This window comes from Oryctolagus cuniculus, chromosome 11, assembly GCF_051225735.1.
Source record: "Oryctolagus cuniculus isolate XC-2025 breed Fujian yellow rabbit chromosome 11, ASM5122573v1, whole genome shotgun sequence".
Classification (NCBI taxonomy): Eukaryota; Metazoa; Chordata; class Mammalia; order Lagomorpha; family Leporidae; genus Oryctolagus; species Oryctolagus cuniculus.
Window position 1 is genome coordinate 27,121,169 of NC_142877.1, and position 21,951 is coordinate 27,143,119.

General features: G+C 39.9%; 1 protein-coding gene across 3 annotated transcripts in view; it reads left to right on the forward strand.

Annotated features, from left to right (window-relative positions):
- The window catches only part of RAD21L1 (RAD21 cohesin complex component like 1), a 32,105-nt gene extending 20,392 nt beyond the window's left edge, over positions 1-11,713 (forward strand). For all 3 annotated transcript variants that reach the window (XM_089308138.1, XM_089308139.1, XM_089308137.1), the window contains exons 10-13: positions 494-618; positions 2,972-3,064; positions 6,055-6,132; positions 10,919-11,713. In XM_089308138.1, coding sequence (XP_089164264.1) covers positions 494-618; positions 2,972-3,064; positions 6,055-6,132; positions 10,919-11,107 — 485 coding nt within the window. In that variant the 3' untranslated portion in view covers positions 11,108-11,713. The remainder of the gene's footprint in view (positions 1-493; positions 619-2,971; positions 3,065-6,054; positions 6,133-10,918) is intronic.
- Positions 11,714-21,951: the final 10,238 nt, after the last annotated feature.

Sequence of the window (21,951 nt, forward strand, 5' to 3'; positions counted from 1 at the left end):
AGTTGCATAAACCAATGAAAAAAAATACAGTTAACCTGAGACAGAGGTATCTCCAACTACCCAGAGGGCACATGGAGTATTAATAATCATTGATCATTACTGTGTCAATCATAAAGTAATAATAAAACAGACTTATGTAGTTAGTGGGCTTTCGCTTCTTGATCAGCTTCCTGAAGACATTAAAATCAACTGAACAATAATACCAAGATGGGCTGGAACTAAGCATTTTGTCTTGAGAGTGAAATGTGTGAGTGGGTGTGGAGGAGAAGACAGTTGGCAGAGGATGGGAAGTGGAGGTGAAAAAGAGACAGAAGACCAAAAGTGAAGATGAATATGTGAGACTTGGGGAGCTTTAAGAAAGTTTGTGCACCCTTTGCTTAAATTCTTGGATTCCAACTTGTCTGTCAAACACCCTGTTTTTCTAATAACCATATCCCAGTTCAAGTTTGAAAGATATTTTGGTGAAATCTTCTTTGCTTCTTTGATAATTCAGAGACCTCCATGATGGAAGACCCAGATTCCCAGCCAGAGTTACGTCAATCCCGAACTTGGAAGGATGTGATTAATGGATCTAAGTGTAGCTTTCATGAGGATATCAGTAAAAATATGAACTCTGAGGTGAGTTAACAGGAGAAAATCATAAAATTATTTTTTCTGACACATTTAGTATTGTGAATATTGGGACTCCAGTATATATTTTGTATTAATAATTCATATTTCATCTTCTGTTCTATACTTTCTTTACTAAGCAGAGCACAATGGGATAAAACATGATATTATTCTATATAACAATATTCTCTAGAATTTGGTGATAGTAAATCATGACATAAGGTGGGATCATACTAAAACAGTATTTCACATCATGCATTAAATGAACAATTATCCATACCTGAGTCCAGTTATATACTGAGAAACCTACTAGGCCCCTTATTTAATATGACATGGAATCTTTCAGGGCTTTAACCAATAAACCTCTGTTTTGTTTCTCATAAATTTATCCTCCTTAACTCTAAGAATAATATGGTTTAGACCCACCAATTACTTCGGCCTTGAATCTGAAAGACTATCCAAGGACCAGTGACCAAAACAGAATTTTTTAAAAAATTTTATTTGAAGACATAATTTTTACTTGAAAAATATAACTATTTGAAAACAGAGTTGGAAACAATCTGCTTCAAAGTATTTTTTTCAGTTGTCACATTATTACATTCAAGTGTAAATATTATAGCTGTACCATAAAAATGAACCACTGCTTTTCTGGTCTATTACATCATTATTGTATTTGGGTAATCACTCTGGGAATTCAAAGCTAACACACACTGAAACTGAATGCCCTTGGAAAAAAAGACAATTTCACAGAATGTGTTTTATTAAATATTTGATAATATGCTAGGTATTGAACTATTTGGATGCATGTACTATTCTCTTCCTTACTTGGGTTTGAACATTTCTTAGAGTATACCTACTGAAAATTATAACTATACAAACTTATCTAGCTTCTGGTTCATTGGAAGAGAACTATTACTGCAATTATTATAGATTCATTAACGAAATATGTTTTTCCCATGTGCTTAAGTAGCAAGAGATGGATATACCTGTTCTCTTGAATCTTTACTCCTGTACCCTATGGTGTACTTTAACCTTCAAATGCATTCATATTTTGCTTTCAAACATGGTGAACAAATGTGAAATATTGTCAAATTTGGGGGTACCCATAAGTTTGAAGAGACAGAAAATATTGATTCTGAATAATCATTTTATAATCTTCATGAAATAATTCTATATACAGTAACTGCAAAATTGAAAGTAAAATATACACTATTCATAGAAACTAAAAGAGAAAAATCATAAGGTTCTATAATTAATGTTTACTAAAGAATAAGATATCACTTATCATATTACCACACTTTTTAAAAGCTGAAGTGAAAAATCAAACTATGTTAGAAGAAGCTCTTAAGATCAAGAATAAGGGCTGGTGCTATGGCCTAGTAGGTAAAGCCAGAGCCTAGGACACTGGCATCCCAAATGGGCAGCAGTTTGAGACCTGGCTGCTCCATTTCTGATCCAGCTCCTTTCTAATGGCCTGGAAAAGCAGTGGAAGATGGCCCAAGTCCCAAGTTCTTGGGCCCCTGCACCACGTGGGAGACTCAGAGGAAGCTCTAGCTCCTGGCTTCAGCTTGTCCCAGCCTTGGCTGCTGTGGCCATTTTGGGGGTGAATCAGCAGATGGAAGATTCTCTCTCTCTCTCTTTCTGTAACTATGTGTTTCAAATAAATAAATAAATTTTCAAAAGATGCTCTATAGAAAAAAGATCAGGGATAACAGCTGGGGAATGAAGCTTAGAGAAAGATTGAAGAAGAAAAGGGATGATGGCTTTTACAGCAACGTAAAGGGGCAGAAATTATGGGGAATGGAGTATTTCTTGCTTTCTCTTTTTCCATTTTCTTTTATGTCTTCCCATCTATAGAGCCTAGTTTTTTCTTCCCTTTTGCTGGTGACAGCTCCGGCAGTGGTAGCAAGAATGCTGTCATGGTCCTGTGTACAGATATTAATATCCCTTCCCTCATTCTCACTCCCTCTGCTTACCCATTGCAGAGCTTTTCCCTCTGCCACCTGCTGCTGGCATGAGACTAGAGGCAGGGAGCTGGGGCTAGATAAAATGCTTCAAAGGAAAGCGGTCTCAGCAGCACAGTGGTGGAGACTTGCTACAAGGCCTGCTGTGGAGAGAGCAGGAAGGAAAACAATGGGAAGCAAGGAGGGACAGGCTTGCAAGTTCCTCATTTGTGGGAGCATATGTAAAACAGGAAAATTTAAGTCAGGGACTGCCTATTGGGATATTTCCAAAATAATCTTAAAACATGTGGTATAATTTTAATAATTTTAAGTAGCTTGAGAATTGAATTAGCAAAATTGGATTACCTCTGATAACCACTAGCAAAATTACTTATCTTCCTTCTAATTTGCTTTAACAGGATATTGTTGAAATGGTTTCGTCAACTGCTGAAGAATCATCTTTGATGAATGCTTTCACGGCACAGGAAATTGAAAATTGTCCGGTTGAATTGGTAAATATATGTGTAGTCTTGGGAATGTTCTTAAAAAAACTTTGTTCCTAAATAAGGTCTTATAGACCTACAAAGTGGTTTTTAGAGTTGTTGTGTGACATTTTAAATTTATCATTTAAATTGTGATCACAGTAAAGATGTTTAACAAAGCATACAGAATTGCCACTTTTTCTTTCCTTCTTTCTTTGGGAACAATTTTAAAAGACAATGTTGAATTTTATGTTCATCAAAGGTAATGAAAGATTTTAAAATGTTGTGAATCACTGTTTTAATTTACTCTTAAAACATCTCTAGAGGGCCAACGCCGCGGCTCAATAGGCTAATCCTCCGCTGCGGCGACGGCACCCCGGGTTCTAGTCCTGGTTGGGGTGCCAGATTCTGTCCCAGTTGCTCCTCTTCCAGTCCAGCTCTCTGCTGTGGCCCGGGAGGGCAGTGGAGGATGGCCCAACTCCTTGGGCCCTGCACCCGCATGGGAGACCAGGAGGAGCACCTGGCTCCTGGCTTTGGATCAGCGCGGTGTGCCGGCTGCAGCAGCCATTGGAGGGTGAACCAACAGTAAAGGAAGACCTTTCTCTCTGTCTGTCTCTCTCTCTCACTGTCCACTCTGCCTGTCAAAAAATAAAAATAAAAATAAAAAATCTCTAGAGAAACATAGGTTTAGGGTATTTGAAATTCTATTTTATTTCATTTACAAAAAAAAAAAAATATGGGCACTTTTTATGACATTTTTCTCAAAGCCTATATATGTATAAGACATCTGGAAACCAGAAAAAGAAAACGGTCTACTCAGCAGGCCAAAAATGGATAGTAAAAATCAGAAGTAAAATCTGGATCACCTGACTCCCTCTGTGTTACTACCTTATTTCTCTGGTCCTTGGCCCAGAGTACAGAAGGCATTTTTTGGATTGTAAGGAATTTTAGTATAACTTTTTCAGTAACTAATATCAAAACATCTCTTAATGCCTGGTGTCAATTTGATTTTAAATAAATTATTTTTATAATGAGTTCCAAGACTATTCAATTATTTTTTCAGACATAGAAAACAGGCCAAATTTTCTGGATAATCTAGGACAGAATAAAGAATTTGAACTTTCTTCTTGAAACATCCAAGCCACTGAGCCAGAGGCAGATTGATTCATTTTCACCATTCTCTTTGCTTCCATAGATACAGGTTGTTTTCATACATGGTCAAGCAAACAACACAGTACAAGTTCAGCTGTTTTAGTAATCCACTGGGCTTTCCACACAATAGATTCACTTGTACAGTTTCCAGATAGATCAAGTGAACAGGCTTTAGCAATAGGCAGAGACTATTTCTTCTGAGCTTTGTTCTGGTTTAGTTGTATGGTATTGCTGAAGTCTCATGGATTGTTTTTTAATATTTATTCATTTATTTGAAAACCAGAGTTACAGAGAAGGAGAACCAGAAGCAGAAAGAGAGAGAGAGAGAGAGAAAGAGAGACAGAAACAGAGACAGAGAAAGAGAATCTTCCATCTGCTGGTTCACTCTTCAAATGGTCACTAAGGCTGGGGCTGGGCCAGGCCAAAGCAAGGAACCAGAAGCCCACCCCCACACACCTTCCACCCTGTGTCTCCCACATGGATGCAGGGGCCCAAGTGCTTGGGTCATCTTCTGCTGCCTTCCCAGGCACGTTAGCAAGGAGCAGGATTGGAAACGGAGCAGTGGGGACTGGAAGCAGTGCCCATATGGAATGCCGACACTGCAGGTGAAGGCTTAACCCTCTATGCCACAGCACTTGCCTCATCTCATGGACCTTTAACAAAGAGGTTTTTACATTTCAAAAATATCATTTGTGTATTTAATAATAAAATAAACATTTTTGTAAGTGGGTAAACCCATTTATCCAAGGACAGACCAGAAATGGATAAACATACTGTAGCTGGAGGGATTTGAAGAACTCTTCTTAATAACTGAATATGTTTTCAAATCAGCTGCTTTTGGACATAAGATACAACATATGCAAGATCAGGAAGCAGGTATAGCTGGTGGGAATGGGAAATTCCTGGACAGTTCCTGGACAGAATCAGAATCCCTTAGCCTCAAATGATTTTAAATGCCATTGAGAATCTTCTGGAGCTTTCTGAACTCATCTTGGTTTCCATGAAATTGAAAGCACTTGTAGGAAGTGTGTGGGCTCCAGAACTATCCGTGTGGGCCAGAAAAACAGTGGGCATGTGATAAAGGTGGCAGATATGCTGTTAGGCTGCATGGCAGAGCTAGCCTAGAAAAAATGATAAAGTAGGTCAGACTTGCGTCACTCTCCTTTCCCCAACCCTTTGTAGGCCTGCTCTTTTATCAGATTCATCAGCACCTTTCCTATGTCCAGTTTCTGTTCTCAGCTAATAAGGTATTAGGTGGTAAGGAACTAGAGTTCTTGCAAAGGGGTTTCAGCTTTACACTTTCAAAATATTGAGGTATTTCTGAAAAGTAAAACTTTAAAGACAAGAGAATGAATCTTTTGAGATAACATGACAGGCTCTTTTTCTGAAAGGTTTCTAACACAATTGTAGACAAACTACTAAACACCAGTTATTTTTAGAGCTTCTGTGTCACCAGGAAAGTTCAGATACAGGGGTTGATGAAGCAATTTTTCTATAGCTTTATACTTGCTCCTGTCAGCTGAGTTTAGACTCACCAGAAGTAGGATAGTCCTAGCTGCAAGAGGCTGTCTTTGCCAACTTTACTTTCCATAGTACTAAGGGCACAATGCCCTGGGACGCATTACCAATAGAGACTGCAGAATCTTCTACTTTGGAGTCCTTTCTTAGAAGACCACCTGGGAGTATAGGTATAATCCTGCAAAAGTTAATCTATGTTAGTCTTATTTTTTCATTTATCAGGCTATGAGCACTTTATTTTACAGGACCCAGCATTATAGTCAATTTTCTTATAACATTTAACACTATGCTTGGCAAATAGTAAGCATTCAGTAAATTTTACTTAAATATTTTGTCAACCATTCAAACAGGACTCTTCAGGGAATGAACAAAGTGTTGATACAGAGAGATGGAATCGAAGAATGCTTCAGATGTTAAATAGTTTACGGGTAAGGCAGAGGGTTTGTTAACCATATTTTTATTACAAATAAATAAAATGTTGAGTTCAATCATCTAAATATTTATGAAAACAAAACTATTTGTCTTATGTTTTGTGAGCCAAATTTCTCTAGACTGAGATGATTTTGAATTATATACCCAGGACTAAATATAGGAGTTTAGTTTTGTTGTGTGTATATTCAAATCAACTTTTAACCAATGCTTATATGCCTAGACATCTATTCTCAGGCCTATTCTTAATTTTTTTAGGAAGCTATCAACTAATTCTAATTATTGAATTAAGCTTTTAACAGTTTGAGTGGTGACTTGGGTAGTTTTAAATTTTATGTTTTATCAAAATAATGCATGTTTATAATTTTAAAAATTTAGATAATACTGTGCTAGAAAACTTAGTCTTACCTTTTCTTATCCATAAATCTTGCTCTCAGAAGCAACTGAATTAAACTCTTTTTTTAGTCATTCTTCTAATTGGCATGTATTTACTACTCATTCTTGATATGTCAGCTTTTTATCTAGTGACTTCTTTTGACAGAGAATGAAAATTTATATTCCCCACTCCAGTATACTTTCAGCTTAGTATTCAGTGTTTACAATGTTATAATTGTGACATTTAAGATGAAGATTGAGGGTAACGGGAAGTCAAAATATCAGCGGCTCAAAAGACACAGGAGTTTATTTCTCTCTCAGGGATAAATCCAATCCAGAATGGCAGCTATGGTTACAGAGTTGTCAGGGACTCAGGTGCCTTTTGTCTTTTTCCCCCTCATTTTCAAGATCAGGAATGGCAGACTCCCTACCATATGTGTATTTGAATCAACAACAAAGTTTCCATTAAGGATCCAACCCAGAAATTGTGTCACTTTGTTGCATCTACTCATCAGCTAAAATAGAATATTACAAAAACCAGTAACAGTCACACATGAATTTTATTGAGAAGAGAAGCAAGGCAACCGGTTGGGACCAACACTCCTTACCAGAGTGTGTCCAACAGCAAGATACACAGCTTTTTATAGTATTCTGTCCACTAGGGGTCACAATTTCAAACCTCTGGTATGCAGTGAACAATAAAAAGCTCAGAATATGGTTGTAAGATAACAGCTAACAATACCAAACCCAGGAACAATAACAAACCCAAGATATGTTTGTAAGAAAACAGGTACAGGGCCCAATTCTGTCAACTTAGGCAGAACACTTGGGTTGGTCTTTTCTCATTTCCTTGGAATTTGAGCCCACATAGTTTCACAAGATATACCCTTAGCTGTTAGCAAGCAAAGCTAATACAGAAGCAAGAAATCTGCAATTAGCTTTTAGCCACACTCACTCCATTTTGATTTTGACTCTACAACTTTTCACATTTCATTGACCAGCATTTACTTAGTCACATTGACAAATCTAGTTGGGAAAGTCCTTATCTGATAGCCGTAGGTCCCACTAAAAATTCCACTACCATGCAAGAAGGGGAGAGTAGATGTTAAAGGACACTGGCTGTCACTACAGACTATCAAAAAATTAGTTCATGTTGAAGCTTCATAGTGCTTCATGGTTACCTTGCTTGTCAACTTTATTATTGCAGCTTAAGTCATTACCTCATTTTTTTTTCATTTGCTTAATGTTAGTGTATATATATATATATATATATATATATATATACACAACTACCCTTGGTTAGTTTTCCGAACTCTGACAATATAATACAACCCCTTTGGTGTGGTAAATATGTCCACTGATCCATCAGTTCCATTTTTCTCTTGATGAACCCCTCCTGGAGAACATCATCCTCTTGTTCCAATTCAAATTGTTCTGGGGGGCTAAACCACAGTTTTTGTGCTGGGACCTGCCTTTGTTGTAAACATGAGAATCTCTGTCTTTCTTGTATTGGTTCCTCTGTTTGTTGATGCTTTGGTCTTCCTTCATCTTTTTTTTTTTTTTTTTTTTTTTTTTTTGGTGGTTAATGGCTTCTCCAGATTTCCTGAAATGGAGTGCATAGGGGATAAAGATTAGCAAATAAGCCAAGGAACGTCTTTATTTTACCCTTGATTTGATAAGCTGTCTCTCGACATAGGTTGAAAATGGTTTCTCTTGGCTGTTGAAGGCTTCATAACATTTCTAGGACTCTTGTGTTATTGAAAGCTCAGATGCTGCCTTGGTTCACGATCCTTTGTAGGTGACCTTTATTCTCCCTGTAAGCTTTAGATCGTCTCTTTATCCTTCATGCTCTGAAATTCTGTGATGGTGTACTTTGGATTTTTTTATTCCCTTCACTTACTGAGCTGAATGTGTAGTGGTTTTTTTAATTCAGAAATGTCATTTTATTAAGTTCTGGGAAATTTTTGGACTTCCTCCCTGCTTACCTGTTCTCTCTTTGGAGAGGGCCTGTAGGTCAGATATTGAGTGTCCTGAATTGCTTCTTTAATTTTTTAAAAGATTTATTCACTTATTTATTTGAAAGGTAGAATTACAGAGAGAGAGACAGACAGACAGACAGAGAATGAGATCTTCCATCCCCTGCTTTACTCCTCAAATGGCTGCAACAGTTGGAACTGGGAAAATCCAATGCCAGGAGCTGGGAGCTTCTTCCAGATCTCCCACGTGGGTGTAGGGGACCAAGCACTTGGGCCATCCTATGCTGCTTTCCCGGGCACCTGAGCAGGTAGCTGGATCAGAAGTGGAGCAGCTGGGACACAAACCAGTTCCCACATGGGATGTTGGCACTGTAGGTGGTGGCTTTACCCACTATGCCACAGCGCTGGCCCCTATTTTAATACTTATATATAATTATTTATTTTGTTAGGTTTTTAAAAAGCAGCTTTATTGAGGTATGATTAATATACAATAAATGCTATATAAAGTATATAAATTTAACAATTAGGTTAAGTTTTGACAAATGCATACCCGGTAGAACTATCACATTCAACATGGTGAACAAATCTAAAACCCAGAAGGTTCCCTGTGCCCTTTGACAAGCCTTTGACATGTTCCTTCCACTACTTCCACCAACCCCAGGGGATCACTCTCTGCCTTCCTGCACCAGCAATCTGATCATTGTTAGGAGGTTATCATTTTCTTCTGTTCCCTTCCTTCTTTCCTTGATTTTTTTTTTTCTGTACAATGTTAGACATTTTACTCAAATGTCTAGTGGACCCTTGGTTATAGTATTTTTACTTAAGAGTGGGATGCCAAAAATAAAGGATTATATATGCATGACTGGGGCTGATAGACTTCTGGTCATTGGGTGGTGTTCCTCCCCCCCCCCCCACCTGTTTCCAGATGTGTTACCAAAAAGTTTTTATCCTTAGAATGGTCAATTTTCTCAGAGGAATCCGAGGGATTCCTGGGCAATTTGAACATGATACCAGTGGTTCAGGAGCCAAAAGGAGGCAGGGAAGAGGCTGCTTGTCTCATTGCTGACAGTGTGGAATTTCACTAGCAGCCGTTTGTGGTAGGACACTTCTCACCATCCACAGTGCCCATGTCCCAAGTCCAGAGCCTCACTGGGTGGAATCTCCTTCTTGCCTCCTGCTGTGAATAGTTGTCTCTGGCTCTCTGAGGTGATGGAGTAGACAGAGGATCTGTCTGCTCTCATGCAGACAGAGTGATACCTCCAATCCTGAGCTTTCCAGAGTTCTGTCTCTCAAAATAATGGGCTTTCTGTTGGCTTTCCTTTCTGCTGGATCTTAGGTTTCAGCTTTCTCAACTCAGCTATGTCCATTACATCTTCCAGTTTCTTTATCTCCTTCCTGTGTTACTTTTTATTTCTATAACTTCATTTCAGAGGGGTTTCTTAAGGGAACAAAAATAAGAACTTAGGTTGAATGTTACATTCTTGTCCCCTTATCATTCTTCAAGAGAATTCATGAAAAAGCTCTCTCTGCTGTCCCTCAGGCAAATCTGTGTCTTGTCTCAAGGAAGGGACTAAATGGAGGTGTGGCTATAGCATCTAGGAAAGATTGCTGACCCCAGAAATAAATACATAAAAGCATTCAACCTTTGGTTGAGATATGTACAATGAAGTATTTAACATTAATTTGTGCAATGTTATGGATTTACAAAAACTTCTATACAGTATTTCCAGAAATGTCTCATGACTCTCCAAGGAGATACTGGCCAGTAATCACTACACTGTTTCTAACTAAAGCACTCTGCTTCTGTAAGAATTCGATTTCAAATCCTATTTATGAAAGGAGTTAACCTCATCCAGTGCTAAATACTCTAGCATACCTCAGTCATTTCTAGAGGGTATGCAGGTGCCATACGGTGAATCCAACGTCTTTTTAATCTGTACAAAGAAACTGGGAGGAGTTTACATACTATAATCTCCTGCTACTGAAACATGTAAATGTGCTTCAACATTTACCACTAGCGTTGTTTATAGTCACACCCAAACCCCTGATAGGTTGGTCATTTTTATTGCTTTTGAAGCTTCCCAAAGTCCTGTGCACTTTTTTCCTCCCTGCAAATCTAAACTATTCACACTTCCCATGAAAGAAATGTATGTTAACACTGACTTTGAAAGGATGTAACATTTGTAAAACACATTATATATTTGTATAAAACTTTAGAAGTCTTTGCATGCATTTTCTCAATGAACCAAGCTTGTTTTCAATGACCTATATTGTTTCTGTAAAATTTCTAAAGAATAATTTGCATTTCTCCATTTAAATATTTCACAATCATTTATTAAAAGTGTCAATATTTTGTTGTTCATCATACATCTACTGTCTGCTTTATTTCTGATGGTCTTGTTCTTTTTTCCTTTTTTTAAAATTATTTTCCCAGGAATACAATAAGATGGGAATGCAGTCCTTTAGTCTGATGAAGTTCTGCAGAAATAGTAACCGAAAACAAGCAGCTGCCAAATTTTATGGCTTTCTTGTCCTAAAAAAACAGCGGGCTATTGAACTGAGCCAGAGTGCTCCCTATGCAGATATTATAGCTACTGTGGGACCAATGTTCCATAAAATATGAAGGAAATCCAGAACATGCAGACTTGTGTCACCACTGGAATTTCGGTGTTGACTGGATTTAATGCAGAAGCCATCTGGAAGCCACTAAAGGTCTGATCCCCCTCAGAGACTGGCTGACCTCCTGTATCCTCCCTGTAAGGTCAGGATTATAATAGCCAGACTGAAAATCTCTATGTTTAAAGAAATAACTACAGCTAAGTAATTCTTAAACTTGGCCTGTTTATGTTGAATGTATAGCATTCATCATTTCCCTAACTTGAATGTTGCATTTAGGGTTCATTTAGGACACATATTTTAAAAACTCTATGTCTTTAAGAAACATTCAAGGATGTTTTTTCAAAAGGCTATTTTTATATTGGATTATTTACTTAAATGTTGTAGAATAAGTTAATAATGAATACTTTCTTATTGCTACAGAAGGAATACATTTATCTGATTCTAATGCATTATCACTGTGATGTAAGCTAATGCCATGGTTTGTAGTCTGATATCTTCATTAAAAATATTTTAAAATATAATATTTATCTTTGTTTTAAATTACCTGAGTGACTTTTGATCTATTTACAGGTCATTTAACTTTTTTGCTTACTAGTTCACAATTATTTTACCCAAAATTAATGTGTTAGCAAAACTAATCTGCTTCTTATGTTAAAAAAAATTAGCAGACCCTTGTTCAGCATGTTATCTGCAGTTATAATTTGAGAAATACCACTAAAACAAAAAAAAGTTGTTGGTGTTTACTGAGTATTTTTGACACTAAGATCATTGTTTTCCCTTAGAACAATTTCTTAGTTGAAATTTTAGTTAGGAAATGTTCATGTTATGCTCTGTGAATTCCATAGTACACTGTAAACTGAAGCCTGTGGTATTCTTTATGGAATTACATGACAAACAACAAGTTCTAAATAACCTCTTTGAGGGTATTAATTTTATAATATATAATATATATTATACATAATATATAATTTTATAATTAATTTTAAAATAGCCTCTAAATTTTTTCCTTTATTTTTTAAAATCACCTGCAGAAAAATTGACTTCTAAGTTTTGATGCATAGTTCTATAAATTTTAACATATGAAAGACCTTCAGAAAGTTTGTAGAAATGTATATTATGAAAAAGTTATGCATGGATTTCTATTTTTTACTACAAGATAAACTTCTTGTAATTCTATTTTCATGAACTTTTTCAAGTACCCCCATATGTATATAATCCAGTTACCACCTTTGTGATCAGGAAACAAATAATAACATCACCCAATCCCCTTGTAGTCACACCCCTCCCTCTTTTTACTATCAACAACTCCTTTCCATGAGGACACTTAAGTCTTTTCGTGAATGTCAGATAAATAAAATCATACAGCATGTAACTTTTGATATTGGCTTATTTAACTCATTGTAAGATCTTTGATATTCATCCAAGTTGTTGCATGTGTCAGTAATTTGTTCTTTTTCATTGCTGGGTAATATTCTCTTATCTGTATATGTCACAGTTTCTTCATTTATCCATTAAAAGATATTTAAGTTGTCTCCAATGTAGAACTACACAGAGCTACATACATTTGTGTGCAGTTTTTGTGTGGATCTAAGTTTTTATTTCTCTAGAAGTAGGATTGCTTAGTCATGTGGCAAGTGCATGTTAACTTGATAATACATTACCAAATCATTTTCTAGATAGATATTCCAGATGGAATTCCAGGTGATTTTTTTTCCTTTAGTTGTTATTCTGAGATAATTTTAGATTCCCATTCAATTGTAAGAAATAATACAGAGAGATACTGTGTATCAATTTCTGCCAGTGGAAACAGCATACAACACTTAAGTACAGTTTCACAACCAGCAAACTGGCACTGATACAATCCACCTACCTTATTCAGATAGTTTACATGCACTCGCTTATGTGTGCATATTTGCTTCTATGCAATTTTACCACATGTGTAGCTTTCTGTGACTACCACCACAGTCAAGAAACACAGTTCCATCTCAAGGATCACTGTGCTTCCCATTGTCTGCCATCCTCTCTAGTCCCTAGCCCCTGCAAGCACTAAGCTGCTCTCTATTGCAATAATTTTTGTCATTAGTACAACTAACCTTTGTGGGTTAACCTTATATCCAGCGACCTTGTTAATTCATAAATTAGTTCTAGGTGTTTTATTACTTGTTTGCTTTTGTAGATTCTTTAGTATTTTGTACAAAGACAGTTGTCTGAAAGAGGGATAGTTTTCTTCCTTTGTCATCAGTATTTCAATGTCTTATCTATTATATTGGTTAAAACTCCCAATATGGGGTGACTAGGAATGGTGAAACTGAATATTTTGCATTGTTCCTACTCTGAGGAGGAAAGCATTCATTCTCTTTTACAATTTTTTTTACATTATTATTTTCATCGTATTTGAAAGGCAGAGATAGAGGCTCTTCTATCTGCTGCTTCACTCTCCAGATATCTACAACAGCCAGAACTGGCTGGGCCAGAACACTGCCTCCCAGGGTGTGGGTGAGCAAGAAGCTGGATGGAAAGCTGAGTAGCTGGGACTCAGATCAGGATATCTGATATGAGATGCAGGTTTCCCAAATGGCAATTTAACCACTGAGCAAAGTGCCCACCATAGCCTTCACTCTTTCACTGGTAAATATGATACAAACCGTACTTGAGTTGTTTGGTTTTGTTTTTTTGGGGGGGACAGGGGTGATTTGTGTAAGGTTGAGGGCCGTATTATTACATTTTCTGTTGCCGTAACAAAATATCTCAGGCTGGCATTTATAAAGAAAAGAGTCTTATTTGGCTCACTATTTTGGAGACTCTAAGGCTAAGATCAGGTAAGTCTGCTCAGCCACTGGTGACGTCTCTTTTTGCTATGTTACAACATGGCTGATAGCATCACGGTGGGAGCAAGTGTAAGAGGGAGCAAGATAAGAAGCCAGAGAGATGCAAGGTCCAGACTTGCTCTTTTCATAACATTTGCTCCCACAGGAATTAACTGAGGACATACCACCAATAACCTACCCATCTTCTGCTAGGCCCTATCTGTTAAAGTTTCCATCACCTCAACACCACCACAGTGAGAATCAAACCTCCAGCACACCAGTGTTTGAGAACAAACCACATCCAAAACCATAGCAAGGACATCTCTTTCTGCTCCTAGCCTGCTGCGAGTATTTTTAATCTTGAAAGGATGCTGAAGTTTGTCAAATGCTTGTTCTGTATTAATTAATTGAATCATGATGTTTTTCTTCTTTAGATTGTTAATATGGTGGTATTTACTGGTAGACTTTAAATTTTTTACCCATCTTATATTTCCAGGACAAATTCCACCTGCTCATTTTATATTATTCCTTTCATATGTTACTGAATTTGATTTACTTTATTTATTTTTATTTTTATTTTTGACAGGCAGAGTGGATAGTGAGAGAGAGAGACAGAGAGAAAGGTCTTCCTTTTGCCATTGGTTCACCCTCCAATGGCCACTGCCGCTGGCGCACCGCGCTGATCCGAAGGCAGGAGCCAGGTGCTTCTCCTGGTCTCCCATGGGGTGCAGGGCCCAAGCACTTGGGCCATCCTCCACTGCCTTCCCAGGCCACAGCAGAGAGCTGGCCTGGAAGAGGGGCAACCGGGACAGAATCCAGCGCCCTGACCGGGACTAGAACCCGGTGTGCCAGCGCTGCAAGGCGGAGGATTAGCCTAGTGAGCCGAGGTGCCAGCCGATTTATTTATTTTTAAAAGCTTTTTTGAGATATGCTCATAATTCCCATACTATAAAACCCAGTATTTAAAGTATTCAGTTCAGTGGGTCTTGTGTATTCACAGTATTATGCTACCATAGCCTTTATCTACATTTTCATTACCCCTAAAATAAACTACACACTAATTAGTGATCATGACCCATTCCACCCTTCCCACAACCCTTGGCAATCACTAATCCACTTTCCATCTCTATGGATTTATATATTCAATAATTTTATGTAAATGGGAATCACAATATGTTACCTGGCTCTTCTCAATATAATGTTTTCAAGGCTTATTCATGCTGTAAAATATATCTGCACTTCATTCCTTTTTATGGTAAAATAATACTTCATTATATGGCTTTATTATAATTTGTTTATTCATTGGTTGATGGGCATGTGGTTTGTTTCTACTTTTTGACTAGTACAATAATGCTGCTATTAACATTAGTACATACACTTTTGTATGTATATGTTTTCATTTAGCTGAGTCATATAACAACTCTGTGTTTAACATTTTGAGGGGCTGTCAAACTATTTTCGAAAGAGTTGCACCATTTTACATTTCCACCAGAGTTCCAATTTCCCTGTATTTTCATCAACATTTGTTATTGTCCCTCTTTTTGTATTACACCCAACTTAGTAAGTTGAAGTGGTATGTCATGGTTTTCGTTTTCATTTCCCTAATGGCTAATAATGTTAAGCATCTTGGGGCCAGCACCATGGCTCACTTGGTTAATCCTCTGCCTGCGGCACCAGCATCCCATATGCGCACTGGGTTCTAGCTCCTCTTCCAGTCTAGCTCTCTGCTGTGGCCCGGGAAGGCAGTGGAGGATGACCCAAGTGCTTGAGCCCCTGCACCCGTGTGGGAGATCAGGAGGAAGTACCTGGCTCCTGGCTTCAGATCGGTGTGGCCACCATCCGTAGCAGCCATTTTGGGGGTGAACCAATGTAGTGGCCATTTGGGGGGTGAACCAATGAAAGGTTGTCTCTCTCTCTCTCACTAACTCTGTCAAAAATAACAATTAAAAAAAATAATGTTAAGCATCTTTTCATGTGATTCGCTGATATTTAGTTGAGGTGTTTGCATGAGGGAAATGGGGCTGTATCTTTCTGTTCTTATAGTTTCTTTTTCTGGTTTTGAAATCAGAGTGACACTGGCCTCATAAGTTATAAAGTGCTTTCTCTTTAGATGTCTTCTTTAAATGTTTGGTAAGGGGGCAGGTGCTGTGGGACAGTGAGTTAGGCTGTCACCCTGGATGCCTAGATCCCTTGGAGTACCTGGGAGAGAGTCCTGTATCCACTTCCAATCAGCTTCCTCCTAATGTGCACCCTTGGAGGAAACAGACGATGGCTCAAGTACTTTGGTCCGTGCCACCCACATGGGAGACCCAGATGGAATTTCTAGCTCCTGGCTTTGGCTGTTATGGGGATTTGAAGAGTGAGTCAGTAGATGGAAGGTCTCTGTCTGTCTCTTTCTCTCCCTCCCTCCCTCCCTCCCTTTCTTTCCCAAATAAAATAAATACATAAATAATAAAATAAAAACATTTGGTAGAATTCTCCCCACAAAGTCATCTGGATCTGGAGATTTATATTTTGGAAGATTTTAAGCTATGAACTCAATTTTTAAAATAGTGAGAGAACTATTCAGTTATCTATTTCACATTGAATGAGTTTGGTAGTATGTGGTTCAAGGAGTTAGTCCATCTCATCTACTTTGAGTTTACGTGTGTAAAATAATTCTAGGCATTCCCTTATTATCCTTTCAGTATCTTTGGAATCCGTGATAATAATCCTTCTTTAATTCCAGATAGTACTAATTTATGTCTTCCTCTCTTCTTTTCTGTTGTGCTAGAGGCTTAAAGTTGTATTGGTTTTATCAAAGAACCAGGCTTTGGTTTTATCAGTTTTTTTTATCTGTTTTTAATTTTCTTTATTTACATTCTTATATTTACTTTTAAAAAATATATTTTATTTATTTGAGAGGCAGAGTTACAAACAGAGAGAGGGAAACGCAGAGAAAGGTCTTCCACCCACTGGTTCACTCCCTAAATGGCTGCAATGGTCAGAGCTGCGCTGATCCTAAGCCAGGAGCCAGGAACATCTTCTGGGTCTCCCACGTGGGCACAGGGGCTCAAGGACTTGGACCATCTTCTACTGCTTTCCCAGGCCAAAGCAGAGAGCTGGACTGGAAGAGGAGCAGCTAGGACATGAACTGGCACCCATATGGGAGGCCAGCGCCACAGGTGGAGGCTTAGCCAACTACACCACAGTGCTGGCCCCGTGCTCTAATATTTATTATTTCTTTCCTTTAGCTTGCTTTTGGCTTTTTTTGCTCTTCTCTTTCTGATTTTATTAAGGTAGAAGCATAGATAGTAGATTTGAGATGTTCCTTTTTTCCTAATGTAAACATGCAATGCTATATATTTCTTTCTGAAAATTGTGTTAGCTGCAGCACAGACTTTGAAAGGTTCAGTTAAAAATATTTTGTTCAAGGGTAGGCTTTGTGGTGCAGCAGGTTAAGCTGTCACTTGGGTTGCCCACATCTCCTGTCACAGTTCCTTGTGCCAGCTTCTCCACTTCCAAACCAGTTCCTTGCTAATGTATCCTGGGAGGTGGCAGATCATGGCCCAAGTACCTGAGTTCCTGCCATCCACATGGGCTCGCTCTCCTTTTCCCTCTCCCTTACTCTACCTTTCAAATAAATAAATATTTTAAACTAGTAATTAAAAAAGATTTTGCCTAGTTAGAAATATTTTCTAATTTTCTTTGAGAATTCTTCTTTGATCTGTGAGTTATTAAGAACTACATTATTCAATTTCTAGGAGAGATTAGTTTTTTAGTAATAAATTTCCTGTCTAATTCTGCCATAATCAGAAAGTATCTTTTAAGTGATTTTGATTCTTCTAACTTTGCTATGTTTGTCTTATAGGGTCTGTCTTGGTCAACGTTCTATGGCCACTTGAAAAGAAATATTCTCACTTGATTGGCCATTTTGCATAAATGTCAGTTGGACTTAGGTAGTTGACAGTACTCTTGTTCATCTATCTTATTTTCTGACCACTAGTGCTGCTGATTACTGCCACAGGTGAGTTGGTGCCTCCAGTTATAATCATGGATCTGTTTATTTCTCTTTTCAGTCCTGTCAGCTTTTGCTTCATGTATTTCATGTATTTTGAAGTTCTTCCATTAGGTGCATACACACTTTTTTTTAATTTTCATTGTATTTGAAAGTCAGAATTGCAGAGAGAGAAGGAAAGATAGAGAACTTCCATCCGTTGCTTCACTCTCCAAATGGCCACAACAGTCAGGGCTTGACCAGTCGAAGCCAGGAGCCAGGAGCTTTATACAGGACTCCCACATGGGTGCTGCGGCCCAAGGACTTGGGCCATCTTCCAATGCCCTTCCAGGCACATTAGGAGCAGAATCAGAAGTGAAGCAGCCGAGACTCTGACCGGCACCAAAATGGAATGCCAGCCTTGCAGATAGCAACTTAACTTGCTATGCCACAACACTGGCCCTAGGTGCATATACATTTACAATGACATGTTCTTGGTGAGGCAACTCTTTTATTACTGTATAATTATTGGTATTTTTTCTCTGAAGTTTACTTTTTTAAAAAATTTATTTATTTATTTATTTATTTGAGAGGTAAAGTCACAGAAACAGGGAGAAATAAAGAGAAAGGTCTTCTACCCTCTGGTTCACTCCCCAAATGGCTGCAATGGAAAAGCTGTGTCGATTCAGAGCCAGGAGCCAGGAGCTTCTTCTGGGTCTCCTGTGGGGAGCAATCCGGACTAGACTAAGTTACTCGAATTGGGACTTGTTCTGTGCATCTGCTCTCCCACAATATGGCGCTGGGAGAGAAGTAAACAGCTTCCGCACAGCTGCCTCCAGTTCAACCAATTAACTGTAGGACTTGCTCCTGATTGGAGAGCAGCGTACTCGGCGTGTGGGCAGCCGAGTTGGGATTGGCAGAGAAGGACTATAAAGGAGGAGAGAGACGGCATGCACCGGGAACATCTATGGGGAACATCTAAGGGAACCCGTGCAGCCCCCGAGAGAACCGGCCGGCGGTGTGCCGCTCCCCTGCGGAAGTGGGGAATGCGGCCAGGGGGAACTGCCCTTCCACGGAGGTGGAAGGGATAGTAGCCAACCCGGGAAGAACCAGCAGCAAACCCGGGGAAGGCCGAGCAGACGAAAGAACAGCGCAGGGTTCAGTGTTGCTCCTCCACGAAGAGGGGGAGCGACATAATGGTGCCGTGACTCGGATAGGAAACCTAACTCGGATAGGAAACCTGACTTGGATAGGAAACTTAGGACGGATATGAAACTTAGGAGGGAAGAAACGGGAAGAACTGGGAAAATATCGGAGAGAGAGACTAGCAAACAGCCTAGGGAAAAGCCGGACGAAAAAGGAGCCGGAAGAAGCTATTGAAAGCCTAGGCATAGACTCGGATTCGGACTACGGGGGGAAGCTGGGAGAAATCTCTAAGGTCGAAAGCGAAAGTGAAAGCTAGAATAAACAGACTCGGACGCGGACTATGGGGAGAGGCCAGGAGAAATGAGGGAGGAATATCGTTGGAGGAAAGCTTGGGGAAACATACCGGGTAGAGAAAAATGTTAGGGAAATTGAAGCCGCGGGGGGCAGGCCGAGGCGGAAACGGAAGCCACTTTGGGGTTCTCAAGTTAGCCCGGGAATAGGGGGCGAAAAGTTGAAACCAGAAGCTGAGACGTAAGACAGATTGGGATCCGTCTGATTAGCCTGGGGAGCAAAGGACGGGAAGCCAGATCGTGGGGCGGAGACGTACGCTGGGTTGAATTCGCCAGGCTAGCCCGGGGAACTTAGATTGAATCCTAGTGGCGGACACGTGAGCTACGCTGTGTTACTCGCGGAAGCCGCCGCGTGCAGAGAGAGCACGGGGCGTGAATAGATAGGGAACGCTGGCGTAGGCCGTGGTTCAGACGCGAAAGGGTTAAGCGTGGAGACCGCGGAGCGCGCCAAGCCGAGCCGCGCAAAGCCGGGAAGTTGCGCAGATGAGAGAGGCGTGCGGGCTGAAGCGGCGCAGAGCCGGGAACCCGCCGGCGGGGCGAGGTGCCGGAAAGCCGCAGGGATAAGAGAAACAGAAGTTTTAGAAGTAAAGTGAGAAAAATAGGAATGCTGGAAGATAGAAGTAAAATGGGAGAAATAGGAATGCCCGGAGATAGAGAAATAGAGAAATAAAAAGGCCTCCCTACAACACTGCAATGTGAGAGCTTGGATTCGGTCTGCCTAATCAAGTGAGGCGATGAGCACCTGCGGGCAGCTAGCAGCTTATGCGCCGCAGGTCACCGAAGACAGGCACGAATTAACATCAGTAAGGCTTCCCCACAATACAACAATATTAAGCTTGGATTCGGTCTGCCTGATTTAAGGCGGTAAGCGCCAGCAAAGCTCGACCAGAGTATGAGCTGCAGGTCACCGAAGATAGGCACAAACCAACACTAATAAGTCTCCCCCACAATACGGCAATGAGAAGGCTTGGATTCGGTTTGCCTGATAGGTTTTGTAAACACCTGCAGGCAGTTCTAGCAGAGCAGAGTATGCGCTGCAGGGCACCGAACACAGGCACGCATCAGCGCCTAAAAACCTCCTCACAACATGGCGAAGAGAGGACCCGGATTCGGTTTTCCTGATTGATAGGACTTGTAAGAGCCTGTGGCAACTCTAGTGTGTGCCGCGGGACACCGAAGACAGGCGCGTATCAACGCCAAAAATAAAAAGAAAGGGGGATCTGTGGGGAGCAATCCGGACTAGACTAAGTTACTCGAATTGGGACTTGTTCTGTGCATCTGCTCTCCCACAATATGGCGCTGGGAGAGAAGTAAACAGCTTCCGCACAGCTGCCTCCAGTTCAACCAATTAACTGTAGGACTTGCTCCTGATTGGAGAGCAGCGTACTCGGCGTGTGGGCAGCCGAGTTGGGATTGGCAGAGAAGGACTATAAAGGAGGAGAGAGACGGCATGCACCGGGAACATCTATGGGGAACATCTAAGGGAACCCGTGCAGCCCCCGAGAGAACCGGCCGGCGGTGTGCCGCTCCCCTGCGGAAGTGGGGAATGCGGCCAGGGGGAACTGCCCTTCCACGGAGGTGGAAGGGATAGTAGCCAACCCGGGAAGAACCAGCAGCAAACCCGGGGAAGGCCGAGCAGACGAAAGAACAGCGCAGGGTTCAGTGTTGCTCCTCCACGAAGAGGGGGAGCGACAGTCTCCCACGTGGGTGCAGGGACTCAAGCACTTGGACCATCCTCTACTGCCTTCTCAGGCCAGAGCTGGATAGGAAGAGGAACATCTGGGACATGAACTAGCACCCATATGGGATGCTGATACCATAGGCAGAGGTTTAGCTTACTATGCCACAGCACCAGCCCCTGAAGTCTACTTTTTATAATATTATAGCCATTCCAGCTTTCCTTTGATTATTGTTTATGTAACATATCTTTTACCATCTTTTACTTTTAGCCTACCTATATCATTATATTTGAGTGAGTTTCCTGTAGGTTGTATCTAATAAAGTAATCTTTATCCATCCTGATCTCTGTCTTAATTGATGTGCTTAGACAACCTACATTTAATGTGATTACTGATATGTCTGCATCTAGGTCTATCCTTTTATTTTTGTTTAATGTTGACAATTTCAGATTTTGGTTTGACATGAGACCAGGCCAAGGGCTACCAAAGGAGCCAAAGACTCACCACTCCTGAGTTTGTGGAGCATCGCAGTCTGGCCTTCTTCCCCAGTGTACCTGCTTACATTTTCTCTTCAGAATCCTCTAGTAGCTGCTGCCTGCATTTTGTTCAGGTCTTATTGCTTCATTCAGTGGGAGGAGTGTACTAACTCAGAACTGGAACAAACATTGGTTTTTGGAACTTAAAAAAAAAATTAAGTATTTTGCAATTTGTCTAAAACAAAACCAAATTACTGATTTCCTTGGAATAATTTCATTTTATGCTTAGAATTCTCATTTGTGCAGTTTATGTTATAACAAACACTGATTCTTTTCTCAGTTACCTGCTCTCTGATGCTCAGGAGAGCTGTTCCCAGGCTAATGTGACTTCTTTTTTTTTTTTTTTTAAGATTT